The 25,891-nt window shown below is 51.0% G+C and overlaps 2 protein-coding genes across 9 annotated transcripts in view; one reads left to right on the top strand and one right to left on the bottom strand.

Annotated features, from left to right (window-relative positions):
• The first annotated feature begins 1,174 nt into the window (after positions 1–1,174).
• On the top strand, positions 1,175–15,562 carry F2 (coagulation factor II, thrombin). Its single transcript, XM_056135378.1, has 14 exons — positions 1,175–1,283; positions 1,590–1,753; positions 2,268–2,292; positions 2,521–2,571; positions 4,317–4,422; positions 4,501–4,637; positions 6,499–6,813; positions 7,017–7,148; positions 7,225–7,351; positions 8,312–8,479; positions 8,989–9,162; positions 9,793–9,974; positions 15,137–15,207; positions 15,308–15,562. Exons 1-14 carry the CDS (start codon positions 1,205–1,207, stop codon positions 15,446–15,448), a joined length of 1,872 nt encoding a protein of 623 aa, XP_055991353.1. The 5' UTR covers positions 1,175–1,204; the 3' UTR covers positions 15,449–15,562.
• A 1,336-nt stretch (positions 15,563–16,898) lies between these two features.
• CKAP5 (cytoskeleton associated protein 5) overlaps positions 16,899–25,891 on the bottom strand; it is a 107,932-nt gene continuing 98,939 nt past the window's right edge. For 3 of the 8 annotated variants that reach the window (XM_056133266.1, XM_056133282.1, XM_056133319.1), the window contains 8 exons: positions 25,391–25,578; positions 24,167–24,242; positions 23,216–23,404; positions 22,986–23,123; positions 22,307–22,390; positions 22,057–22,216; positions 17,715–17,866; positions 16,899–17,619 (listed from right to left, as the gene is read on the bottom strand). In XM_056133266.1, coding sequence (XP_055989241.1) covers positions 17,377–17,619; positions 17,715–17,866; positions 22,057–22,216; positions 22,307–22,390; positions 22,986–23,123; positions 23,216–23,404; positions 24,167–24,242; positions 25,391–25,578 — 1,230 coding nt within the window. In that variant the 3' untranslated portion in view covers positions 16,899–17,376. The remainder of the gene's footprint in view (positions 17,620–17,714; positions 17,867–22,056; positions 22,217–22,306; positions 22,391–22,985; positions 23,124–23,215; positions 23,405–24,166; positions 24,243–25,390; positions 25,579–25,891) is intronic. The other 5 variants (XM_056133275.1, XM_056133290.1, XM_056133305.1 and 2 more) reach the window with 3 other exon arrangements.

The raw sequence follows: 25,891 nt of genomic DNA, 5'->3' as shown, positions 1-25,891 counted from the left end.
CACCCAGGTGTGGCCCCCCCAAAAAAGAGAGGATCTAGATACAGTGGGGGTGGAATATTGTGATACTGCTGATTGGGGTGCAGTACTAACACTGCTACAAATCACATTGCTTCAATAAAAACAAAAATAGTATATATACACAGGTATATATGTTTATAGATACTTGTAAAGATAAATATAGGAATTGGACCAGCCTAGGATAAAGTGAGTTCATGGGAGTCTTGGTCCCCAGATCTCTGCCTTACCCCCCCCTCTGATCTTCCTAGACAGAACATGACCAAGTTTCGGGTCCCAAATGGCCCGGCCCCCTGGACGGGAAGGCAGCGAGCTGTGCCTCTGTGTTCCTGCTCTTTGTCCTTCTGCTCTCGTTGGACCCAAGACTAATATTGACCTTGTACACCACAAACAGGAAGTGGGGGGAGGGATGGCCTCCAAGCCTAGATCAGGGTGGAGGGCCCTGCCGTGGGCGTCTGTAGGTGCAGGCAAGCCCCTCTTGGATTCGGCAGCAGGCCCTGAGACAGAGAAGGCAGCACAGGAGCTAGTGACCGTCCACATAGCTGATGTTTCTTGTCTCAAGGTCCAGGGCCACGCCCAGCAGTCCTGGGGGCAACTCGTGGCCTATTCCAGGTGCTCGAGGGACCAGGCAGTGCTGGAAAATCGAATCAGGGCCCTCCCCATCCAAAGGCTGCCCTCTATTGGGTCACCCTGACCCTGGACATATTTTGGGTCTAGGGCCAAATGCAAGCATACGTGCATTCCCAGACAGAGGCTTGATAAGATCCCCCAACATTGGTCTTCTACACATCCCCAGAAGCAACTCCTGAGCACCCCAAAACAAAGCCAAAGCCATAAGCATTTTATTTCATTCACTTTGCGTTCCTAATCCTGAGTCCCCACAAGAAAATCCAGTTCCCGTTGCCCAGATGCAGAAGCCGAGGCCACCTCATGCTCGGACATAGGAGCCCGTGGCCCCCAACATCCCACATTCCCCACCCCCTCAGCTTTGCAGTCTTAGTCACAGTGGCCTTTTCCTTCCTGCTTTTCTCCTGTGCCCCCAATGTCTCCCGGATGGCGGGGGTGGCCCCTCTCCACTCGCCCGCGGGCCCTGACCTGCTGACCTTCCCGGCTGCGTTGATTTCTTCACGTTGGTTCAACATTAACCGCGGGGGTCAGGACGAGCTCTCATTCCGGGAGCCGGCACACCATGGCGCACGTCCGGGGGCTGTGGCTGCCGGGCTGCGTGGCCCTGGCCGCCCTGCTCAGCTTCGGCCACTGCCAGCATGGTAAGGGGGCTCAGAGCCCCAGCGGCCTGATGGAGGGGGACGGGGTCAGGATGCTGGGGTCTCCACACACCTGCACACTCGCCTGCAGGCCCGTGAACGAGGGTTGGGGTGGTCAGTGCCGGCGGGCGCCAACCGGCTTCTCTCTTACAACCAGGGGACAGACTTTGGGGCTGGACGGGATGTTCCCACAGCTATTGTGTGGGGCTGCTGCCCTCCCCCCGGCTCCCCTTTCGGAGGCCAGCGGGCCAGGCCAGGCCTGGCTCCTGCCCCCCTGAAGGCCGAGACGCCCGTGCCCGTCCCCTGCAGTGTTCCTGGCCCCCCAGCAGGCGCTGGCGCTGCTGTCGCGGGTGCGCAGGGCCAACAGCGGCCTCCTGGAGGAGATGCGCCGGGGAAACCTGGAGCGTGAGTGTCTGGAGGAGGTGTGCAACTACGAGGAGGCCTTCGAGGCCATCGAGTCCGTCCAGGCCACGGTGAGGGGCCGCGGGGGCTGGGGCCAGGCTCAGCCGGGCCAGGAAATCCCCCACACTCAGAACCAAAGCGGGTTCTGGTCCACGTGATCTCACAGCTTCTGCTTCTCTGAGGGGCACATGGGGCGTCTGTCTCCCCTGCCAACCCCCTGGGGATCCCTTTCTGTCTTGGCGGGGCGGCCTGGGGTCTCTGCTCTCCTCAGCCGCTTGGGAGAGCTGAGGTAGGAAACTTGGGGCGTGGCCCCCCGAGAAGGGTCATGGGAGAAGATAAAGTCTATATGAAAGAACGGAGCAGGGGCTGGAGTGATAGCACAGCGGGTAGGGCGTTTGCCTTGCACGCGGCCAACCCGGGATCAAATCCCAGCATCCCATATGGTCCCCTGAGCACCGCCAGAGGTAATTCCTGAGTGCAGAGCCAGGAGTAACCCCTGAGCATCACCGGGTGTGACCCAAAAAGAAAAAAAAATGCAGCAAAGCGGGGTCCCCTCCTGCCTCACGCTGGGCCCTTGTCTTTCAGGATGCATTCTGGGCCAAGTACACGCGTGAGTATGGGGCACGGGGGCAGGGCGGGGGCGCAGGGTCTGGGACCCTGGTAGAGTGTTCTGCCTCAGAGAACCTTCCGGTCCATCCAGCCTCTCCCCTCTCTCTCTCTCTCCTCTGTCTATCCATCCGTCTCTCTGTCCATCTCTGCCCCTCCACCTCCCCCCCGCCCCCGCCATGAGTCCATCGTGTCCCCCACTCCATTTCCTAAGGGTCTCTGTCTTTTCTAGTTTGTGACTCTGTGAAGACAGTTCGGGATAGGCTCAGCGAATGTCTGGAAGGTGAGATGTGAGGGGGCTGGAGGGGGCAGGGTCAGGGGGGCTGGCCTCTGGCATGTGTCTGTGTACCCCGGCACGGCAGGAAGAGGACTGGTGTTGGGGCAGAATAAGTGGGCAGAAAACTGAGATTTCCGGGCTCTCTTCCCCGGGACCTCACCCGCACCTTGTGCGCAACCAACCAAGTAAAATTCCACCCTAGTCCCATTGGTGCCCAGTGGCCTCTGCAGCACTGTCTGCCCTGGGTGCAACCAGGCCCCCATGGCCTGTTCTGCAGACAACTTCCACTTCCATTGGGTTCACTTCCTGCCCCCCTGGTCCTCTTCCCAGGCCCTCATGAGGCTTGGTCCTGGGCCACAGCTCTCTGAGCATCTCTAGGCTGACTGTGGACCCCCAGTGACACACACGCACGGTCTTACTGCCTCACAATGACTTCACAAAACCCTTCTCTGGACCATGCACTAGGTCAAGCACTGGTGGTTTTGAGAAACTAAGGAGTGAGTGGCCGGAGGGACAGTGCAGCTGGGAGGGCACTTGCCTTGCGTGCAGCCAACCCAGGTTCAGTCTCCAGCATCACATGTGGCTCCCCACTAGGAATGATCCCTGAGCTCAGAGCTAGGAGCAGGCCCCGAGCACAATCAGATGTGGCCAAAACAAACAAACAAAAACAATATTTAAAACAACGAAGGAGCTAGAGAGACTGCAGCAGGCAGGGCACTTGCCTTGCATGTGGCCTACTCAGGTTCAGTTCTGGCACTATAGAGGGTCCCCCAAGGCCCCCAGGGATGAGCACAGAGTCAGGAGTAAACCTGAGCACCGCTGGATGTGACAAAACCTCGCTCCAAAAAAGGAAAAAAAGAATCCAGAAAGAACTCAAGACAGGGGCCCAGATGGAGGAATTTGGTTCTCTTCATTCTGCCGGCATGAGGAGCCCCTAAGGGTGATGTCAGGGAGGCACTGAGCAGACCCCAGATTAGGGTTGGGAACTGCTGGCTGGCTGGTTCAACAAGCCGTTTTGTTTGTGGGACACCCAGCTCCAATTCCCTGCCCTGGAGGCACCACAGCTAGGGTGCTGACCCTGGGTTGATCCCCAACATTGCATACCATCCCCTGAGCCGAGCACCATTGGGTGTAGCCAAAAAACAAGAAGAAAAAGGAGGAAATATAAACAGAATGGGAGACTAACACCCAAGGATAGTAGAGATAAGGTCCAGGAGGATTGCTCCACGGCTTGGAAGCCGGCCTCACATGCTGGGGGAAAAGGCAGCTCAGATAGAGAAGGGAACACCAAGTAAAGGATGCTTGGAGGGCCCACTCAGGATGGGAGATGTGTGCTGAAAGTAGACTATAGACTGAACATGATGGCCACTTAATACCTGTATTGCAGACCACAACACCCAAAAGGGGGGGGGGGGAGAGAGAGAGAGAGAGAGAGAGAGAGAGAGAGAGAGAGAGAGAGAGAGAGAAAGGGAATGTGCCTGCCACAGAGGCGGGGGGGGTTGGAGTGGGGGTGAAGGGGGGGATAGTGGGATCATTGGTGGTGGAGAATGGGCACTGGTGGAGGGATGGGTACTCGACCATTGTATGACTGAAACATAAGCACTAAAGTCTGTAAGTCTGTAACTGTACCCCACGGTGATTCATTAAAAAAAAAAGAGAGAAAGGAAAAAGGAGGTTATGGACTAGAGCAGGGGAGCAACTGAGAAGGGGCCCAAACCCCAGGAGTAAGAGGCGTGCCGGGCTCTATGCAGGCAACTGCGCTGAGGGACTGGGGACCAACTACCGAGGGAACGTGAGCGTCACCCGCTCGGGCATCGAGTGCCAGCTCTGGAGGAGCCGTTACCCACATAAGCCTGAGTAAGTGATGGGCCAGAGCAGTGCCCTGAGACCCGGGGGTGGGGGCATGGCCACCCGCTGAGCAGTTTCCTGTTCCAGAATCAACTCCACCACCCACCCTTGGGCCGACCTGCAGGAGAATTTCTGCCGCAACCCAGACAGCAGCACCACTGGACCCTGGTGTTACACCACGAACCCCACGGTGCGGAGGGAGGAGTGCAGCGTGCCCGTGTGTGGTGAGTGCGACCGGGGACAGTGAAGTCGGCCAGCCAGAGGGCCCCCGGCTTCTGGCTGCTTCCCCACTCTGCTTCCTAGTGATCCTCCCTCTCTGCTTCCTGGTGACCCTCCCTCTCTGCTCCCTGGTGACCCTCCCTCTCTGCTTCCTGGTGACCTTTTGTCTCTGCTCCCTTGTGACCCTCTATCTCTGCTTCCTGATGACCTTCCGTCTCTGCTTTCTGGTGACCCTCCCTTTCTACTTCCTGGTGATGCTCCATCTCTGCTTCCTGGTGACCTTCTGTCTCTGCTTCCTGGTGACCCTCCATCTCTGCTTCCTGGTGACCTTCTGTCTCTGCTTCCTGGTGACGCTCCATTTCTGCTGCCCAGTGACCCCCCAATCTCTCCCTCCCGGTGATTCGCATTTCTGCTTCCTAGTGACCCCCATCTTAGCTTCCTAATTATCCCCCATCTCTACTTCCTGACAACCCCCCCATTTCTACTTCCTGGAAAAGCAGGGTGTGGCTCATCCCGGACTTTCTTTCTGCTCACCTTGTGCCCCAACTCTCCAGCACCCCCTGCCTGCCCTCCCCTGTTCCCGTGAACGAGCCCTGCATAGTCCCCTGTGCCCGAAGCCTGTGCTCTCATCCTTGTATGTGGCACTTAGCTGGCACCATGCTAAAGCTGCCAGAAAAGTGGCCACTGAGTCTCAGTGATGCCACCTGGGGTATCTGGGAGTCTGGGAGTTGAGGGGTTGGCCAAGGAAGGAGGAGCAGGAAGGCCGAGCAGCTCTGTGGTTCTTGAGTGGTGCCTGAAGGTCACGGCTGCGGGCTGGACTAGTGGCTGTTTCCCACTGTGGCCAGGCGAGTGTGAGCCCTCAGGTAGGTGGGATCAGCTTTTGGGGCCCACTCTGAAAGCACCCTGTTTGGGGTCACTGGTGTCTCAATGGAATCCACATTCCACTGGCCAGAGCATTCACATGATGAGACTTAGCCTTGTCCAGGGCATGGCCTGTTCCCCGACCCCCCCTCTCCCCCTGCTCTGCCTGGAGTGACCCTGCTCCCCAGATAGCATCCCAGCACCAACGTTGCAACCCAAAAAACTAAACTAAATGAAAAGAATCAGCATCAGGGAGATAGTCCAGGCACTCGCCTGCATACAGACAACCCAGGTTGGATTCCCCGATGCCATATAGGGTCCCCTGAGCATGACCAGGAGTGATCCCTGAGCACAGAGTCAGGAGTAAGCCCTGAGCACCAAACCCTGAGCACCGATGAGTGTGGCCCCCTAAACCAAAACTACACAAAAGAATCTTGTGCTAGTCACTTCTACCTACTGACCAGAGGCTGCGATGTTTGGTGTCCTGCCAAGTTCCGCAGTCACTTCCCAAGGTTTCCCCCTTAGGCAGGATGAGGAATAGCTGGAAGCCCACTGAAAGGTTCCTGATGAAGATGCACCTCAGAGGTGCCACCATGAAAACACAGGCAACACCCCCGCCCCCAAGAAAACCCACCAGTAACACAGTCCGCTGCATGCAGAAAGCCTCCCCCCCCGCCCCCCCACCCCGCCTCTGGCTTTGCCACACCCACCCCCAACCTTGCAAGAAGGCAAGGTTTCTTCATTTGGGGACCATACCCAGAGGTGTTCAGGGCTTACTCCTGCCTCTGTGCTCAGGGGTCCCTCTTGCTGGGGCTTGGGGGGAACCCTATGTGCTCTGCCATGTGCAAAGTGAGCAACTGCTTACTCTGCGGTGACCCCTGCTAGCCCCGTTGGCGGGAGAGCAAACTGAAGCCCAGCAGGGGCTGTTCCCTGAAGCAGGAGGACATCAGCGGTGGGGACTGATGGTCTCCTGCACTCACTGCCCCTCTGTCTCCTCCACAACAGGCCAGAAGGGGGTCCCGCAGACGGAGGCCCCTCAGACACTGGTCCCCCGCACCAGGAGTTCGTCCTCCCCCTCCACATGTGTGCCGGAGCGCGGCCGCTTCTATCAGGGCCGCTTGGCAGTGACGGTGAGCGGGAGCCCCTGCCTGCCCTGGGCCAGCAGCCAGGCCCAGAGCCTGAGCAAGGACCAGGACTTCCAGCCCGAGGTGCCGCTGCAGGAGAACTTCTGCCGCAACCCTGATGGGGACCAGGAGGGCGCGTGGTGCTACGTGGCCGGGGGCACGGGTGACTTCGAGTACTGCGACCTCAACTACTGTGGTGAGGAGGACCTGGAGGGGGTGTGAGACCTGGGCCCTGAGACCCTGAGGACGGCAGGCTCAGTCCAGCCTTCCAGAAATGTCCCTATTTTCCAGCCAAGTAAATTGAGGCGCTGGCACTTCCAGCCGGGAACACGGGGAGGCTTGAGAGGTGGGTGAGGCGGGGCCCAGTCCCACACCCGGCCTGTGCCTGGGTCTCCGCAGAGGAGCCCCTGGACGAGGAGGAGGGGGGCGACATTCTGGACTCTGAACTGGAAACCGTCATCGAGGGCCGCGCGGTGTCCGAGGACTTTCAGCCGTTCTTCGATGAGAAGACGTTCGGCCTCGGGGAGACAGGTGACAGCATGGCCTGCCGGGGTGGGGCCTGGGTCGGGGCCAGGCCCAGCCCCTGACAGCCCCCTTTGTTCGGCAGATTGTGGACTGCGGCCTCTGTTTGAGAAGAAGCAGCTGAAGGACCAGTCGGAGCAGGAGCTTCTGGAGTCTTACATCCAAGGGCGCATTGTGGGGGGTCAGGAAGCAGAGGTCGGACTGGCGCCCTGGTGCGTGGAGCCCACTCTGCCCCCACCCTCAGGGGCCCCAGGGCCCACCTTCCGCCACGGTCTCCCTCCTAACTATTCAGCTTGTCCAAGGACTCGACTCCGGCACTTGGCTCCTCAGCTCCATGCTGACCTGTGTGAGCTCTGGCTTTTAAGTGTAGGAAACAGGAAGAAGATTCTTGGGGTGACAGGGGTATACTCTCGTACCCCAGTGACTCGGGTCAAGCTGGGGGCTAGGCTCAGAGGACAAATATTTCTTTTTCTTTTGCTTTTTTGGCCACACCCAGCAATGCTCAGGGGTTACTCCTGGCTCTGCACTCAGGAATTACTCCTAGCGGTGCTTGGGGGACCCTATGGGATGCCGGGGATCGAACCCAGGTCAGCTGTGTGCAAGGCAAATGCCCTATCTGCTGTACTATCTCTCTGGCCCCAGGACAAGTATTTCTGAAACTTTTTTCCCCTTAGCTTTTGGGCCACATTCAGTGGTGCTTAGGGCTCACTCCTGGTTCTGTGCTCAGGGATCGCTCCTGGTGGGCTCTGGGACCCTATGGAGTCCCGGGGATCAAGCTCTGGGTCATCTGCGCGCAAAGCAAATGTTCCACCCAGTCTGTGCTATTGCTCTGACCCGATTCCTTTATTTATTTATTTATTTATTTGCTTTTGGGGTCACACCCGATGATGCTCAGGGGTTACTCCTAGCTCATGCACTCAGGAATTACTCCTGGCGGTGCTCAGGGGACCATATGAGATGCTGGATTCAAACCCGGGTCAGTCACGTGCAAGGCAAACACCCTACCCACTATGCTATTGCTCCAGCCCCATGACTCCTTTATTTTTTATTTTCCCTGATTCCATTTCTCCGCCCCCTTATTCCTTCTTAAATCTGAGCTTTCCCATTTCTGGTGCTTGAAGAGCTTGGGGAGGCCCCCGCCCCGCTCCTAACTCTTCCTTGGTACCCCCTAGGCAGGTGATGCTGTTTCGGAAGAGTCCCCAGGAGCTGCTGTGTGGGGCCAGCCTCCTCAGTGACCGCTGGGTCCTCACCGCTGCCCACTGCCTGCTGTACCCGCCTTGGGACAAGAACTTCACGGCCAATGACCTTCTGGTGCGCATTGGCAAGCACTCACGCACCAAGTACGGAATGGACCCAGGGCGTCGGGGCTGCAGGGGTCTAAGACCCCCAGAGGGCCTGGGAGGGGTTGCAGGGCACTGGGCTAGGGGGATACTGCTCTCATAGCAGGAACCTCAGCAGTTGCAACCTCACAAGCCTCTGGTCATGAGTTTAAGCCCCTGGTCTCCCTCATGCACTGAGGGTTCTACGGCAGCTCTGGAGTCCGTGGTCCTGTTCTCTGTCTCTTCTCTCTCTGTCTCTCTGTCTCTGAGACACATCCACAAACCACAGATGTGAGAAACTCATCTGGTCATGGGGTTGGGGGGGACAGAAAAGGAAATCCTGGTCACCCACTTTGCTTGTCTCCTGCTCTGTCCAGGGATTCCCGTACCCCAGGCCAAGTCAGAGTTGCTGGGAGGGGCTGCCAGGGGGCTGCCAAGTGGGAGCCACCGCCTCCTCTGCTCCGAGGGTGGGTAGCTCCTTCCCGGGGAGCCCAGGCCAACGATTCTGTTCCCTGTCGGGCTGTGCGCAGATACGAGCGGAACATCGAGAGGATCTCCATGTTGGAAAGGATCATCATCCACCCCCGGTACAACTGGCGGGAGAACCTGGACCGTGACATCGCACTGCTGAAGCTCAGAAAGCCCATCACCTTCAGTGACCACATCATCCCCGTGTGCCTGCCGGACAAGCAGACAGCCAGCCAGTGAGCGGGGCTGAGGGCTGGGCCTCCCACAGTCCCCAACCCCTTCCCGCTCTGAGGTCCCAGTCTGAGCAGGAAACCTACAGTCCTTTCTATATTTCTGTTTTTTTTTTTTTTCCTCTTTGGGTCACACCAGGAGTGCACAGGGGTTACTCCTGACTCTGCATTCAGGAATTACTCCTGGCAGTGCTCAGGGAACCATATGGGATGCTGGGAATCGAACCTGGGTCAGCCGTGTTCAAGCCCCCACTGTCCGTGTTTATTTTTTGCTTTTTTGGGTCACACCCAGCGGTGCACAGAGGTTACTCCTGACTCTGCACTCAGGAATTACTCCTGGCGGTACTCAGGGGACCATATGGGATGCTGGGAATCAAACCTGGGTCGGCCGCGTTCAAAACAAATGCCCTACCCACTGGACTATCGTTCTAGCCCTCCACTGTCTGTGTTTATTTTGGAAGGAGTTGGGCCAGGCCTGTTGGTGCTGGGGAGCCATGAGGGGTGTGGCTAGAGCCCAGGCCTCCTGCATGCTCAGTCCTTGGAGCGACCCCCCAGCCCCGCACCGTGGGTTGGGCGCAGGTCTCTGAGGAAGGATCTGGAAGCTCAGGTCCCCGCTGGTCTCTCTCCTTTCCCCAGACTGCTCCAGGCTGGATACAAAGGGCGGGTGACCGGCTGGGGCAACCTGAAGGAGACTTGGTCCACCAGCCCTGGGGAGGTGCAGCCCAGTGTCCTGCAGGTGGTCAACCTGCCCATCGTGGACCGGCAGACCTGCAAGGACTCCACGCGGATCCGGATCACGGACAATATGTTCTGTGCTGGCAAGTCTTGGGGCGCACAGCAGGGGGCCAGGGGGGTGTGCTCAGTGCACAGGCTCTCCCATCTGTCTCGGGGGTAAGGTAGTGGGACCCGGGAAGGTGCAAATGGGGTCCGAATGGTTCCTGTCTGGATGGCAGGAGATAGTGGCCAGAGGCTGGATGGAGGAAAAGCCATTCATTCACTTGTTCATTTGTTCATTCAGTCTTCATTCATTCATTCAAAAAAAATCTACGGGGTGCCAATCATGTAGCTGATACCCCCAGGTTCCCCTGGAGGAAGTGAGTGTCCTAACAGAAGCAGATCAGCGAGTCTGAAAATGAAACGGAGACCCGCTGGGCCTGAGCTTGTAGGAGAAGGAATATGAGTGTGAGGTTCTGAGGAGGGCCAGGCAGGAATGGAGAAGGGGAAGCAGGTGGACAGGTGCAGAGGCCCTACAGAGGAAGGGAGGCAGCGGGGAGGGAGCAGGCAGGCCCTGGAGGTGCTGCTCCCAGGCTAGCAGGTCTCTGGCTTTCTGAGACGAAACTGCTAAAAGGTGAGGTCAGGTGAAGAGAGAAGCCACTTGACAATTTTTTAAACAAATTTTTGGTGTATATATCTATATCTATATATTTTTGCTTTTTGGGTCACACCCAGTGGTGCACAGTGGTTCCTCCTGGCTCTGCACTCAGGAGTTACTCCTGGCGGTGCTCAGGGGACCATATGGGATGCTGGGAATCGAACCCAGGTCGGTCGCGTGCAAGGCAAACGCCTTACCCGCTGTGCTATCTCTCCAGCCCCTCATTACATATTTTATTTTCTTTTGCTTTTTGGGTCACACAAGGCGATGCACAGGGGATACTCCTGGCTCTGCACTCAGGAATTACTCCTGGCAATGCTCAGGGGACCATATGGGATGCTGGGATCTAACCAGGTCGGCTGCGTGCAAGGCAAACGCCCTACCTGCTGTGCTATGCTCCGGCCCCATGGTGTCATTTTAGACTCAGAAAAAAGTTGCAGAAATAATACATAGTAATCCAGCACAGGATCATTCAGAACTGTCGCGCATGTGTGTGTGTGGTCTCAGACTCACATGTATACACCCTCCCAGAGTAAACTGTGTGGCACCTTTCACCTATAATTATTAGTATTTCGAAAACTTGAGGATTGTCTCTGCCTTTTGCAGCAAAGTCATTGACTCAGGACACAATCCGATACGGTGCCTCTAATCTGGAGACCCCCTTTTTTTTTTTGATCTCCCTCCCCAACCCACCCCTTCCCCCAAGGTGCTCAGGGCTTACTCCTGGCTCTGTGCTCAGGGATCATGCCTGGTGAGCTTGGGGGACCATATGGGATGTAGGGGATCAAACCCAGGTCAGTGGCGTGCAAGGAAAGTGTCCGACCTGCTGTAGTACAGCTCTGGCTCCTATGTAAAAAAAAAAATTAAACTAGATTATATCTTCCATTAGTAAATCATTTCTTCTGGACACTTAGTTTCCAGTATTTGAACATCTCATATACTTATATATCATTTAATTTCCTCTTAGTTGTATATTCTGGTTTTTAAAATTGTTGGCCTTAAAATACAGTACAAAGTGGGGTAAGTTGCTTGCTTTACACACAGATGACTTAATTCAATCCCCAGCACCACATAGGGTCCCTTGAGTCCTAACAGGAGTGATCCCTGAGCACAGAGCCAGGAGCACAATCCTGTGTGGCCCCACCCTCAATCCTTGGTCCCAAGACTATACCTCCCACTTTGAGCAATCTCCCTTACTCCTCTTGTTGGTATTTTTTTTTTAAGTGGCATTAAGCTAAATTCGGAGACCAAGTTAGGAAGAACTGACATCCTTTTGACGTTGAGTGTCTGTTCAAGGTTAAGAAAAGGCCCCATTTCACCTGGGTTCTAATCTGTGTCATATCTTTCTGGACTGTTTACATTGTATTCTCTTAGGCATTTTATTTGATGTAGCTTGTGTTTTCTGCCTTAGTTTTTTATTTTTGCTTTTTGGGTCACACCCGGCAATGCACAGGGGTTACTCCTGCTTCATGCACTCAGGAACTACCCCTGATGGTGCCCAGGGGACCATATGGGATGCTGGGAATCGAACCCGGGTTGGCCGCGTGCAAGGCAAACACCTTACCTGCTGTGCTATCACTCCAGCCCCTGCCTTAGATTTCTTGAGCAAATTAGTGAAGATTGCAAAAAAAAAAAAAAAAAAACCCAAAAAAACAAACAGCCCAAAAGATACAATTTGGCTTAGAAATTAGCCTATTGTTTTTTCAGTTTTGTACTTTATTAATTTCTGCTTTTATTTGCTGGGAGAGGGAGGAAAATGCCCAGCAGTGCTCAGGGATGTCAAGGCACTTCCGTGTCACTCAGGACACAAAGCTGGGCCCCAGGATCTCGAGAGACAGTACAGCAAGTAAGGCACTTGCCCTGTATACCACCAACCTGGGTTCAGTCCCCAGTACCCAGTAAGGTCCCTAGAGCCCTGCTAGGAGTGATCCCTGAGCAGAGTCAGGCATAGGGCCCGAGAACTGCCAGGTATGGCCCCAAAACAAACATGCAAAAAGAGTTCAACCTCAGGCATGCCAGGTATGTACTTCAGCCTCTGAGTTAGTTCCCTGGCCCCTGCTTTTTATTTATTTTTTCCCCTTAGGGTTAAGTATGTGGCTTAGTGATAATGCACAGAGTTTGCATGCCTGAGACCTGGATTATATCTCCAGTACTGTCACGGTCACGGTCACGGTCCTCCCATTGTTCATTGATTTGCTCGAGCGGGCCCAGTAACGTCTCCATCATGAGACTTGTTACTGTGTTTGGCATATCAAATACGTCACGGGTAGCTTGCCAGGCTCTGCCATGCGGGCGAGATACTCTCGGTAGCTTGCCGGGCTGTAGAGAACAAAAAAATAAACACAGTGGCTATAGCAAAGAAGAAATCTAGCAGTTCACCAGGAAGGAACTGGAGGGGATAAGTCTGAGTGAAGTGAGTCAGAGGAAGAACAAATACCAGACGATTTCCATCGTATGGAGAATAATGAAACAGAGGAAGGGAAGAAACAGTGGCCAATGGTAACAAGCCTTGCCTCTGCCTAGAAAAGAAAATGGTATTGGCTCCCTGATGGGGTGGGGCTGAGACATTGTGTTTCTAGGACCCAAAAATTAAAAGATGGGAGTGGGGGTCCAGAGAGATAGCAAAAGACTGAGCACAGTTTGCATGCAGCAGGCCCAGGTTCAATCCCAGGCACTGCCTTGTCCCCTGAGCACTTCTGGGAGCAGACCCCAAGCACAGGGGAAAGGACTCTCTCGCAGGGTTTGGGAGTGACCCAGAAAAACATTTTTAATGGCTTGTTTTACATTCTTTTTCAAACTTTGCTTTGTTTTTGGGCCACACCTGGCAGGGCTTATTCCAGGCTCTGCACTTCTTGGCCGGCTCATGGGATGATATGGGATGCCAGGGATGGAATCTGGGTTGGATACAGACAAGGCAAGCATGTTACTTGCTGTACTCTCTCTCTGGCTGTTTTACATTCTCTTGATAGCTTTCTCAGTGGGCAGTTTAGTGAATTGTTTTGTTTGAGGGCACACACTAGTGTGCCCAGGCACAACTTGGGTTGGTGGTCAGGGATTGCTCCTGGCAGAGTGCCTCGGGACCGAGCCCAGCCTCCTGCATGCAAAGCCTGCACTCTGCATTGAGCCACCTCTCTGGCTCTGGTAAACCAAGTTTTGCTTTTTTGGGTTTGGAGGCATACCCAGTGGTGCCTGGGATTTATTCCTGCCTCTATTCTCGGGGGTCACTCCTGGCTCTTGAAGGACCCTGTGGGGTGATGGGGATTGTACTGGGGTTGCTCACATGTGCCCTCCCACTGCTATATCCGACCCTTCTTTACCACTTTATGGGCCAACTTCCCAAGTGCCCACTGGGTGGGTCAATGCTCAGGCCCTATGGTGCTGGAGTCCCCCAAGGCTACACTTGGGGCTATGTAGTATATCCAAGGTCATTTATATACACCCCAAATTTGCTCAGGGATACTTGTGGAGTTTTTTGGGAGGGTGGGGTCAAGATTTACCAGTGGTGCCCAGAACTTACTTCTGGCTTTGCATGCAGGGATCACCCTTGGGGGCCTCAGGGGACCTGATGGGGGCCCTGGGGATTAAATTCAGTATGGATATGTGTAAGGCAAACACCCTCTGCTCAAGGATATTTTTTTTTTTTTTTGGCTTTTTGGGTGACACCCAGCAATGCACAGCGGTTACTCCTGGCTCTGCACTCAGGATTTACTCCTGGCGGTGCTCAGGGGACCATATGGGATGCTGGGACTTGAACTCGGGTCGACCGCATGCAAACGCCCTACCCACTGTGCTATTGCTCCAGCCCCCTCAAGGATATTTCATTTAATGTTTTCTTGTTTCATGGGTGTTTTGGTGACTTTTTCTTGGTTGAGGAGTTTTCCTTTAGTATGAGCTCTCGTTTTCATCTATTCATTTTGTACATTTAGGGTGATTTCCAAGGTTTCTAATTCAATTGCATCTGCATCTTTTATTTTCCATCCTCATTTCTTACATGTTTTAATGTTTGATGAACAATATAATCAACTTCAAGTTTAGCATTCCTTAGTTATGAAGGTGTTTGTATATGTGGGTGTCTAGGCCGGCAAGATACCAAGAGTATCTCGCCCATACGGCAAAGCCTGGCAAGCTCCCTGTGACGTATTTGATATGCCGAACACAGTAACAAGTCTCACAATGTTACTGGGTCCGCTTGAGCAAACTGATGAACAACGGGAGGACCGTGACTATGACCGCGTGTGTGCATATGCATATAGTTGTCCTTCACTGTATGGTATACCTGATAAAAGTAATTGTCATTATCTTCAGGCATCTCGAGCAGATTTTTTCCAAATTCCTTTGTCTGCAGGGTAGAAAATGAATGAAGCAGGATTAGGGAAATGTATAATTCAGGGCAAGGTTATACGTGATGTGGTTAGGGACACAAGTTGCCGGAGCTGGGGTATAGGTTGAAGAGAGATGACAGAAATGCTCAAGGATGGGAAGAGCAGCTGAAGAGATGAGAAGAGTCCAGGTTGAAGGGAGGTTGTGTGTGGCCAGCCACCAGCTATGTCTCCTGGGAGGACTTTGGGACGGTCCTGAGTACAGCTGTTCTCTCTGTTCTCTTGCCAGGCTATAAGCCAGATGAAGGAAGGAGAGGGGATTCTTGCGAAGGTGACAGTGGGGGCCCCTTTGTCATGAAGGTAAGCAGATCTTCTGGGGGTTGTGAAGGGTGGTGAGGGACAGTAACCTGATAGGACAGTGTTGACATGACCTGGGACTATCCTGTTATTTCTTCCTCAGAGTCCCTATAATAATCGCTGGTACCAAATGGGCATCGTCTCGTGGGGTGAAGGCTGTGACAGGGACGGAAAGTACGGCTTCTATACACATGTGTTCCGCCTGAAGAAGTGGATGCAGAAGGTTATTGATCGGTATGGTTAGGGGCCACTCCATGCTAATTCCTGACTCCAGAACCACAGAAACCAACCAAGTCAAAGAATTATTTTTGTTTTGGTTCTAAAACTATGAAAGGAAATAAAAGGAACACTGTTCATGGGAATTCAAAAAAAGCCAGTACTTCTGTTGGTTAGAAACAGATAAGGGGTCAGGGAAATAGTCAATGGGCTGAATGCAGACTTTGCATATGGGACCGGTTTTGATCCCCACTAGGGGGGACCCTTAAGCACTGAACTGTGAGTACACACTAGTAGCAACAAGTGTGGTTCCTGGAACCAAAAACCAAACAAACAAACAAAAAACAAGTCAACAAAAATTCCACCAAAATCAAACACAAATGATTTAAGAGGGTGGAGGACATGGTTCCAGGGGCTGGAGCACAGTTTTGCATGTGAGAGGCCTGGGTTGACCCTCAACACCAGATGGTCCTCTGAGTGACATCAAGCCTTTACCACTGAGCTGAGAGAAGCTTCAGACCAACAATGAAACTGCCTTCAAACCATCCTTACCCCACCCAAATCACAACAATGAATTCACCAGGGAGCCAGGTCAAAGACAGTGAGTGTATGCTGGACGTCTTTGATCCCCAGCACCGCATGGTCCCCGGTACCACCCGGTGTGATCCAAAACCCAAAACCAAAACAAGCAAAAGTGGCCCCAAGCAATAGTACGGCAGGTAGGATGCTTGCCTAGCATGTGGTTAGCCTGGGTTCAATCCCTGGTCCCCTAGATGGTCCTCTGAGGACTGCCAAGAGCTAGGAGTCAGCTCTGCAATGCCAGATGTGGCCCCAAAACCTAAATAGAAAAAGCAAGCAAAATAAATAATCTCCTGAGGTCAGAAAGATAGGTCAGTGGTCAGAGGTGCAGGCCTGGAATTCACAAGGTTTCCATCTTTATCTCCTGTGCCATGTGGCCTCTGAACACCACTGGGTGTAGCCCTGGAGCACTGCACTGCTGGATCTGAGCACTGCACCATCTGGTTGGTTAGCTGAATATAAGGGCAGCTTCAGGTTCCCCGAGCACTGCTTGGCAGTCTCGCCCTCCCCCACACCTCCAAAAAAAGAATCTATCACCCATAGGTCAGGGTGAGTGAGGTCCCTCCTCAGCTCACTGGATGTGCTCACCTCAGCTTGGGTCAATGAGTCCAAATCCACCTGCAGTGTTAGCACAACCTCACATACTGTTGGTCAAAAAGCCCCAGCGTATTTGGAGCCCTTAGTAGCCGCGGAGTGGAATTTACGACCAAAGCCAGACGCAGGGAGGAATGACGATCTCTGCAGCCCAGGAAGCTGCATGCAAATGAGTTCCTCCTAGTCCACAGGAGTAAAGGTCTCACTCAGCACCAAGAAAAATGGTGCTCCTAGAGGACGGAGGAGCCATCCGGTCCTGAGCACAGGGTCCTGAGCACAATTCCCAAACGTGGAGTGTCTGGGGAGACGGTTATAGTTAATGCAAACTTTATTTATAAAAGACTCTTAAATTAGTTGTATCATGCCATGCTTCCATAGAGAATACAGTGACCCTTCAGGGCTACAGGGAAAAGAGCTCACAAACTGAATGGAAAACTATTAAAAGAGTTTCTAGTAGTAAGGAAAGATTAGGACAACTTTACAAATAAACAATTACAAATCAAAGAAATAGGACAGTTAAACTAGGCTGAGCTGAGAGGAGGGCAGAGCTTGTTTACAAGTCTGTACACTAAACTACTACACAGACAGTCTGCTAGCGAGGCAGGACGCTGACGGGGAGAAGCAGAGTATGTACAAGTACTTGTGCCACAACAACTCCTCCCCCCAGATCCACGTATGATACATACAACCAGTCTGTGTACGCCGGGCCTGCCAAGGCCACTTCGACTATGAGGGCTTCTAGTTTAGTAAACTAAAGCTGCGGGGTGCCAGGGGTGGGCAGCTTCACTTGCGACTGCTCTTTATTCTCTCCAGTCTCTTTTTCAAGTCATCGATGTTGGCCGTGGAGGAGGGGGGCACAGTTCCTGAGGAGTGAGTCTGGTTTGAGTCCAGCTCCGCGTGCTGGTGCTGCTCTCGGGACTCCCGGAGCTGGGAGAGCTTGCTGTGCAGCATGTCCGTGGATGAGGCCACGGGAGGGACGGCTGGCTTGGAGAGCAGAGAAGTGAGCGGAGGCCGGTCGTCTTGCTGCTAGAGAAGAAGCCAACGCCAGCTCAGCCGGCCAGGAGGCGGCTGGGCAACCACCCCCCCCGCCCCGCGGGCTCCCAGCAGGAAGGGGTCAGTACCTTGGTATTGTCCAGACCACAGCGCTGCCGCAGGATTTTCAGCCTTTCCAGGTAGACGGAGGGCCCCACTTCCTCTCCATTCGAGTTCACGATGGAGGACACTGTGCCTGTGGTGGTAGACATGCATGAGACCTCCATCTGCGGGGAGATGCCTAGAGGACACACGGAAACACTGTTCAGGCAGACACACACCCCAGCCACCTAAGGGAACGGTTTGGGACCTGAATATTGCTGAGGCTGGAAACTAAAAATCCCAAGGCTCCACCTGGAATTGGCGACAACGGGTATCCGGAAATGCAGAAGATAAGCAGAGTGCGAACTCCCAGAATGGAGTCAGAGGCACACAGTTAGCTGGGCCATCATCTGCACACTGGGCTCTGTGGGGCTGTGGTCTGTACTGCTGAGGCAGACCTGGGCAATCCAGACAGCTCACCCACTCCGACATACTCTGTGATTGTACAACTGACGAATTTAAGGACTTCCAATGTAGGCAAGAATGCGACAGGAGCCATAAGGAGAGCTCTCATTCAAAGAGGGGAGGGGCAAGGAGTGTAGACAGAACCTGGGGCGACAGCGCAGCACACACCTGCACCCCAGGCCCTGAGTTTGACCCCCAGCATGGGGATGGGTGCGGCGGGGAGAACGTACACAAGAAAGGGGGGGAAACTGAGGTGTTCAGAAAACATACCAAAAGGAACAGGAATTCAAATGTCTACAACCCCCAGCATGAAAATCTCTATTTTGGTAGGAGAGTGAAAAACCATACTACCCATCATGGCACCTAAATTTCTAAGAAGTAAAAAATAAAGGCACTGGGGGGCCAGAGAGAGAGAGAGTACAGCGGGTCGGGCACTTGCCTCACATGCAGTCAGCCCAGGTTTTATCACCGGTACACTGAGCTCTGCCAGAAGTAATCGCTGAGTAGAGTCAAGTGAAGCCCTGAGCACTGCTGGGTGCGGCCCCCAAACCAAAAAGCAAACTAAAAATCCAAAAAGTACAAACAGAATAAACTCCAGGCATTCTGGTAGGTATATGAAAAGGTGTTCTCCATTAATACTAATCAGTAGGGAAATAGCAAAATGATAGGACCAGATACATAATATAAGGGGTAAGGTGCTTGCCTTACATGTGGCCAACCCTAGTTTGATCCCTAGCACCGCATATGGTCTGGGACCAAGAGCAAAACAGTCCTAAAAACAAAACAAAAATAATCCCAACCAACCAACAAATTCCCCAAAACAAAGAAACCCAATTTGGACCAGGGAGCCAGATTAAAGGACGATGCATGCTCTGCGTGCTGGAGGTCCCAGTTGATCCCTGGCACTGCATATCACCCAAGTGACTCCCTAAACATGGAGCCACGAATAGGCCTGAGCACCGCCAGGTGTGACCCCCAAAATAGGAGCCAGACAAAGAGCTCAACAGGATGAGCGCATGCTTCGCACGGGGGTGTGTAGGTATGATGGTATGTGTGGTGTGTGTGTGTGTGCATGCATGCATGCGTGTGTGTGGCACTGCTGAGACCAACTCCTAAGCACAGCCAGAAGCCCCTGAACACTGACACACTGCCAGGTATGGCTCAAAATAAACAAGAAGAACAAACAGAAAATCAGGGCTGGAGAGATACTACACTAGGTAAGGTACTTGCCTGGCATGTGGCTGAGGTTAGATCCCCAGCACCTTATATGATCTCCTGAGCACTGCCAAGAGTGATCCTTAAGTACAGAGCCAAGTGTAATCCCTGAGCACTTCCAGGTGTGGCCCAGGAAACAAACAAAAAGATCCCCAAACAAAAATAGCCAACTTGATAATATTGAAAATTTATAATATACACCAAAAAGTTGAGGTTCTGGGAAGAAAAATCTCCTTGTGATTAAACAGAAAAGTGAAAGAGGTCACTGCAGGGTAAAAGGGAGCCCTTCTGTTGGGAGGGATGCACACATGATGGGGCTTAGAGCTCTCCTGGCATGGTTGCTCAGGGGGCTGCTCCCAGTGTTGCCAGCGATCAAATGTAGGGTTCCTGAAGATAAAACATGTGTCCCAGAGATTGGAAAATTTTTTTTCACCTTTTCCTAAGCTGGAAAATATGAAAACCAGAGCAGGTGTGAAATGAAGGACAAGGTAAATGACAGCAGCAGCAGATGGCTGAATGTTTAATCAGAAAGACATGATATAATCAGTGGGACACGTGTATACTGCAAGGTGCCAGGAAGGCCAAAAGGATCAATGAGATGGTGGACATGGCCAGATTTCTTACCTGGAAATGAGAAAAGAAAGCCTGACTCTAATCAATCAAACAATAAGATGGCCATGTGTGGTGATTGGTGATTAAACATTCTGCTCAGTTACACTTTAGGAAATAAATTCAAACACATCAGCCTAGCAAGGACTGGGGAGGTAACACAGCACAAAGGGTGGAAGAGTACGGAGAGCCCCGGGTTTGATCCCTGGTACTACCTGTCCCTTGGGCACCACCCGGAACGGTTTCTGAATACTTTCAGGGCTGACCTGCCAAACCAAGACCCAAACTCCAAAACTTCAGCTCAGCGAGTTTAAGAGTGAGTGGGAACAGAGGCTAGTGCAACAGCACAGCGAGTAGGGTGCTTGCTTTGATTCCTGTATCCCATATGGTCCCCTGATCACCCGCAGGAATGCACCCTGTGTACAGAGCCAGAAGTAACTCCTGAGCACCAACAGGTGCTCCCCACCTCACCCCCAAGAAAGCCTTCCGTCCAAAACAAACAAACCAAAAAAGTGAGTGGGGAACTTCTGAAGCTGGGAATATTCGTTTTGATTTAAAGCTGTTGACAGTTGTTTTCCTTAACTGCTACCTCTTACTACTTTCTTCTGTTCCAGATCCTATGCAAAGTAATTTTCAGTTACTCTCCTTTTGCACTACAGCCTAGTACCAGCATAGGCATCCATGCATTTCATTTAACAAATAACTACTGAATGCCTATCATATACTAGGCAAAAGGAAAAAAATCCCTGTATTCCTGGGTATTTTATTCTCTGTTTTTGGGCTACACCTGGCTATGCGTAGTGATTATTCCTGGCTCTGTGCTCAGGAATTAGTCCTAGTGGGTGTAGTTGCCCATATAGGATGCTAAGGATTAAACCCAGGTCAGATGCCTTACCCACTGTACTACAGTTCCAGGCCCACTCCTGGGTATTTTAAATTCTAGCAGACAAACATCAAACAACCTAAGAAATAATAAATTACATGGTATGTTAAAGGTAGTGAAGTGCTACAGAGGGTTGAGAAATAGGTAGCAAGTTTCATTTGAAAATTATTGAGGTTTGTTTTGCATGACAGCAAAGTGTACACTCAACCCTTTGGGTCAACTCTCAGGCCCTGTAAACAAATTTTCATTTAAAAATTTTGTTGAAGGGACAACTTTAACACTGCTTAGGGAGACCATGTGCTGCTGGGAACAAAACTGGGTGTCCAGAATGCAAAATATGCACTCCGGTCCTCTGAGTTGCAAGTTTTAAGAGCTCTCTCATTGATAGTGAGATTTTTAAACACAAATCTGAGAAGGAGAGGGAACTAATCACAGGTTCTCTTGGGGAAGAGTGATCTAAACAATTTTCCAACCAATAAAGGACAGGCTTCAGAAAATGTCTGCGACGTGTCTGATATAATACATAGGAAGAGCAGTTAGATGGGAGGTTCGTCCTCTAGCATTCAGGGAAGTGGGTGAGATCTCGGAGCAGTGACTGTGAAGCTGAGGAGATGTGAGATGTGAGTGAGCCCTGGGAATGACACTAACAGAAACTCAGAGAAAAGAAGAAAAAAAGAGACCAGAAAGGCACAGCAAGGTTGGAAGAAACCAAGGGAACACAGAAGCCACAAAATCAACCACTCCTTCCCCCAGCACCCCAGCCCCAGTGGAGACTGCGAGCAGAGGGAGTGTCAGGATCACTCTGGTGCATGTGGGCAGCTCTGGGACTGGAGGCCTCATGACTGTGCCTGAACCACTTAGCCCTCTTCTGGGTCTCAGATGAAGGGTTTTTATTATTTTTTAAATTTTTATTATTTGTTGGATGGGGGTGAGGGTGGGGGGGATGGCATACCAGGCAATGCTTGTGCTGGGGACTGAATCTGGGTCGGTTACTTGCAAGGCAAATGCCCCACCCGCTGTACTATTGCTTGGACCTCTCAGATGAACTGTCTAGAGGGCAGCCTGAACCATGTCACATGGTAGCAAGAGGTCAAGTCAGGAAGCCAAGAGGTGACCACTGTCAGATGAGCGGCTGATGCTGAGGGGATGGGGAATGGATATAATCGGTGAAGCTGCTGGTTCCTAAGCTACTGAGCTCATTCCTGGAACAACGATACCTGTTGAAGTGGGAATCCGGCCTTTGCCCTCCCGCTCCATCTCGATCACCCGGAGGCCTCTCTCAACATAGCTCTGGAAGAACTGTGAGGAGTTTTTCAAAAATGGCTCAATGTCAGCATCTGAGTATTTCTTCTTGTACTCATACAACTCTGCTAGGCCCTAGGTTAACAGAAACAAGAGGTGGGATGAATGTAATTAGTGATCCTTTCCCCAAAATGGCCCCTCTGAGCCCAACTTCTTCCTTCTCACCTCTTTGGTGTTCTCTTTAGAACCAATCTTCTTAAATATCTCAGCTAAGAAGTCATTCACTTTGGCCTTTGATGATTTTTCATCCTGAAAATTTGAAAGACAGACAAGGACGAGGTGTGGTTGGTGAGGCTGAACTTAGGAAGAAGTAGTAGCCCAAGAATTGAAAGGGTCTCAAAATTCAGTTCCTTTTTAATTTTTTAAATTTTGGGGCCACACCGGTGATGCTCAAGGGTTACTGCTAGCTGTGCATTCAGGAATTACTTCTGGAAGTGCTCGGGGGACTATATGGGATGCCGAGGATCAAATCCGGGTTGGCTGTGTATAAGGTAAACACTCTACCCATCGTACTATTGTCCAACCCCACAAAATTCAATTCTTAGAGGTATGTTCCTGCTGAAACAAAAGCACCAATGTTAAGGCTCTGCAGCAGAACGACACAGCTGAAGAGGAAGGAACTGGCCCATTCCTCCCTGAGAAAACAGTGCCTATACTCGCTCCACCTGGTTCCCAGTGCCTTAGGCCTGGACACAAAACTATCCTTAGAACAAAGAACACCTCAGAATGCTTCATCCTTGCAGCCTGTTTAAAGGGTCAGTGTCATAGCAGGAGTGACTGAGTGCTTAGAGACAGGCACCAACACCGTATCTTCATGAGATAAATGGACTGTCAGGGCACTCACTATTCGAGATGCTCCCTTTTCAGTTTCCTTGTCAGACTTGCTCCCTGACTGGTCCATACTGTGCTTCATCATGCGGCAGAGGTGGGCCTCAAGCTCCGACTCATTCTTGTTGTCGATCATTGTGAGGTGGTCGAGGATCTGCGGGAGACAGGAATACTCAAATGGTAGCAATACTGTTTCCAGCATGTTCTCTTAGGCTCCCACAGGAACCAGTGCCTGTTTTCACTCACCTTGGGTCCTTTTAATTTGCATAAAGTGTGCAGCAATGTTTTCAGGGTCCTTATGGGAAATTCACTTTTGCACTGTTTCAATTTCTCCTTGGGAAAGACCTTCATGAAAATGTGTATATCTAAAAGAATTCTGTCTAGATTAATGTTGTTGATGGTATCAGGTAACAATCGGACCATTCTCCAGAGACACTATTTTAAAGAAAAAAACAACAGAAGGAGAGTTAAAGCACTTGACTTCATACATCAGACCCTGGTTTGATCCCTGGCACCATATATGGCGTCCTGAGCACACTCAGGATGAGTCCCTGCGTATTATTGGGTATAGTCACACCCTCCCACTATATTGCTGGGTGGAGCCATCCCCACTAAAAAAAGTTAGGTGGAATAACTGAAGAATGAGAAGAATTTGTCTCCATTTTCCTAAGCAATGAATTCTTTCTAAAGCAGAATCAAGGATATAAATAAAAAAAAATATATATAAATGTAATTATCACTAGGTAATCTCTTCCCACTCCCTAAAGAGAAGCTTTCTAAATGATAAGAAAAAAATGCAAACTCCTGGATTTGCTGGGCACCTGAGAGTAATTATGTTACTTAGCCAAGTCTAACCCAAGAAGACCAAATATTTACTATTAAAGTATATTAGTGGTATTATAGTATTTTAGAAACAGTTGGCATCTTCCAAAAAATACCCAAGTATTACAGAACTGTGCATATTTTCCCTACAACTAAGAGTTTGCCTCAAAGTTTTTGCCATACTGGTGAGATATTTATAACAACACTTACTTTTAGTGCATGATATACTTAGGTCTCAGTTTTGAGTATACATTGGAGGAAGGGAAAATTGGAGACAAATTATTTTCAGATGTGTCATAGTTTGAATTTTATTTCCAGCTCCTCTTCCACCATACTTTAACAAAACATTGCTCTTTTGAAAGAAACAAACTTTACCTTCATAACAAGCTCTGAAAATTTGGGAGAACTGGCTGTTGCTAGTAGGCTGTCTTGAAGCAAAACAAGTAGGGCACTAGAAGGGGAAAAAATCCAATAATGATAAAGGGAAGTGGTCACTCTGGTTGAGAACTGGGTGCTGAAAGAGGTAAAGTCATATACATAATATCCTCTCAGTAACAGTACTGCAAACCACAGTGCTTGAAAGGAAAAAAGAAAAGTGTCTGCCAAAGAGGTAGGTTGGGGGCTGGGTGGGAGACTGAGGACAGTGGTGGAGGGAAATGGGACACTGGCGAAAGGATGGGTGCAGGAACACTATATTTGAAACTCAATCAAATAGTTATTGAACTCTAATTTTGTAACTCACAGTGATTCAATTAAAAAATCCATTAATATCCTAAGTTTCAAGCCTGAATTCTAATTACAACAAATGAAGGACAGACCAAATGTAAATATTCTCTAGCCTTTTAAAAAATAAAGAGTGGGGTTAGAGAGATAGTACAGTTGGTAGGATGTTTGTCTTGCGCCTAGCCAACCTAGAATTAATCCCTGGTACCCCATGTTATCCCCGAGGAGTGATCCCAGAGCATGGCTGGGTGGGTCCACAAAGAACTTTTTATAAAGGGTTCACTGACCAGGAATTATCTTTGATTATTTGATATTCAGTTATTAAGAAAATAACATCATTAATTTGCTGCAAGTTGCCACTTTATAAATAATAAAGCTATTTTTCTTTCTTTTTTTGGGGGGGAGGGTCACACCTGGCAATGCACAGGAGTTACTCCTGGTTCATGCACTTAGGAATCACTCTTGGCAGTGCTCAGGGGACCATATGGGATGCTGGGAATTGAACCTGGGTCGGCCGCGTGCAAGGCAAAAGCCCTACCCACTGTGCTATTGCTCCAGCCCAATAAAGCTATTTTTCATTGTTGCTGGTAACTGAGAAAGAAAGAAAAGTACTGAGATGTACAAAAAAAAAAAAAGAAGTTGGATGATAACCTCTTAGTCTTATTTTAGAAAACTTGTGAGATGCACTGGCTTGCTGAAGTTGCTACAGATTTGATCTGCTGACTCATGTTGGAACACCTTTAGTTTGTGAGTTACAGTAAGAAATCAATTTACTAGGTAAATTTTAAGCTACAACCAACCTAGTGACTTCTGGTTCCTATGAGAAGACAAGAAGAGGGGATGTTCTAGGCTCTAAAATGGAGGGTACCAATATACCTCAAAATGTTGGTTTGATCGGACTTCTCCAGAACCTTCACCACCAAGAGGTTCACAGATCGGATCACCTGTTGGCCTTCCTCCAGATCTTCAATTCGAGAGTCCAGCATTAGGGTGATGAGGCCATGCATTAGATCTTTTAGTACTCCAGTGGAGGCCTCCCGGGCTAGACTCTCTATCTGAAACAGCTATGAATCATAACGGTGTGAGGGAGACATAAACCTCAATAGACAGCAAGGAAGCTAACATGAATGGCATAATCCAGTAAACAAATGGATTTCTTAAATTTCAGAGTATAATGAAGAAATAAAAATCACCTCTCCCCCAACTCTTATTAATAATGCTTCCTTCCTTATAAGAGCACATATAATAGGAAAAGTCAGTTAGAATCCACCATGCCAGATGAAGAAAGTGATAGAAACAATTCAAGATAGTTAAGTATCCTAACAAAAAGTAAGCCAGATATCCAATGGATATAGCAGCTGGCATGTAAAATCCTAC

The sequence above is a fragment of the Sorex fumeus genome, unplaced genomic scaffold (genome assembly GCF_029834395.1).
Source record: "Sorex fumeus unplaced genomic scaffold, SorFum_2.1 ptg000007l, whole genome shotgun sequence".
NCBI classification, from domain to species: Eukaryota; Metazoa; Chordata; class Mammalia; order Eulipotyphla; family Soricidae; genus Sorex; species Sorex fumeus.
This window is presented reverse-complemented; position numbering and strand designations above follow the sequence as displayed.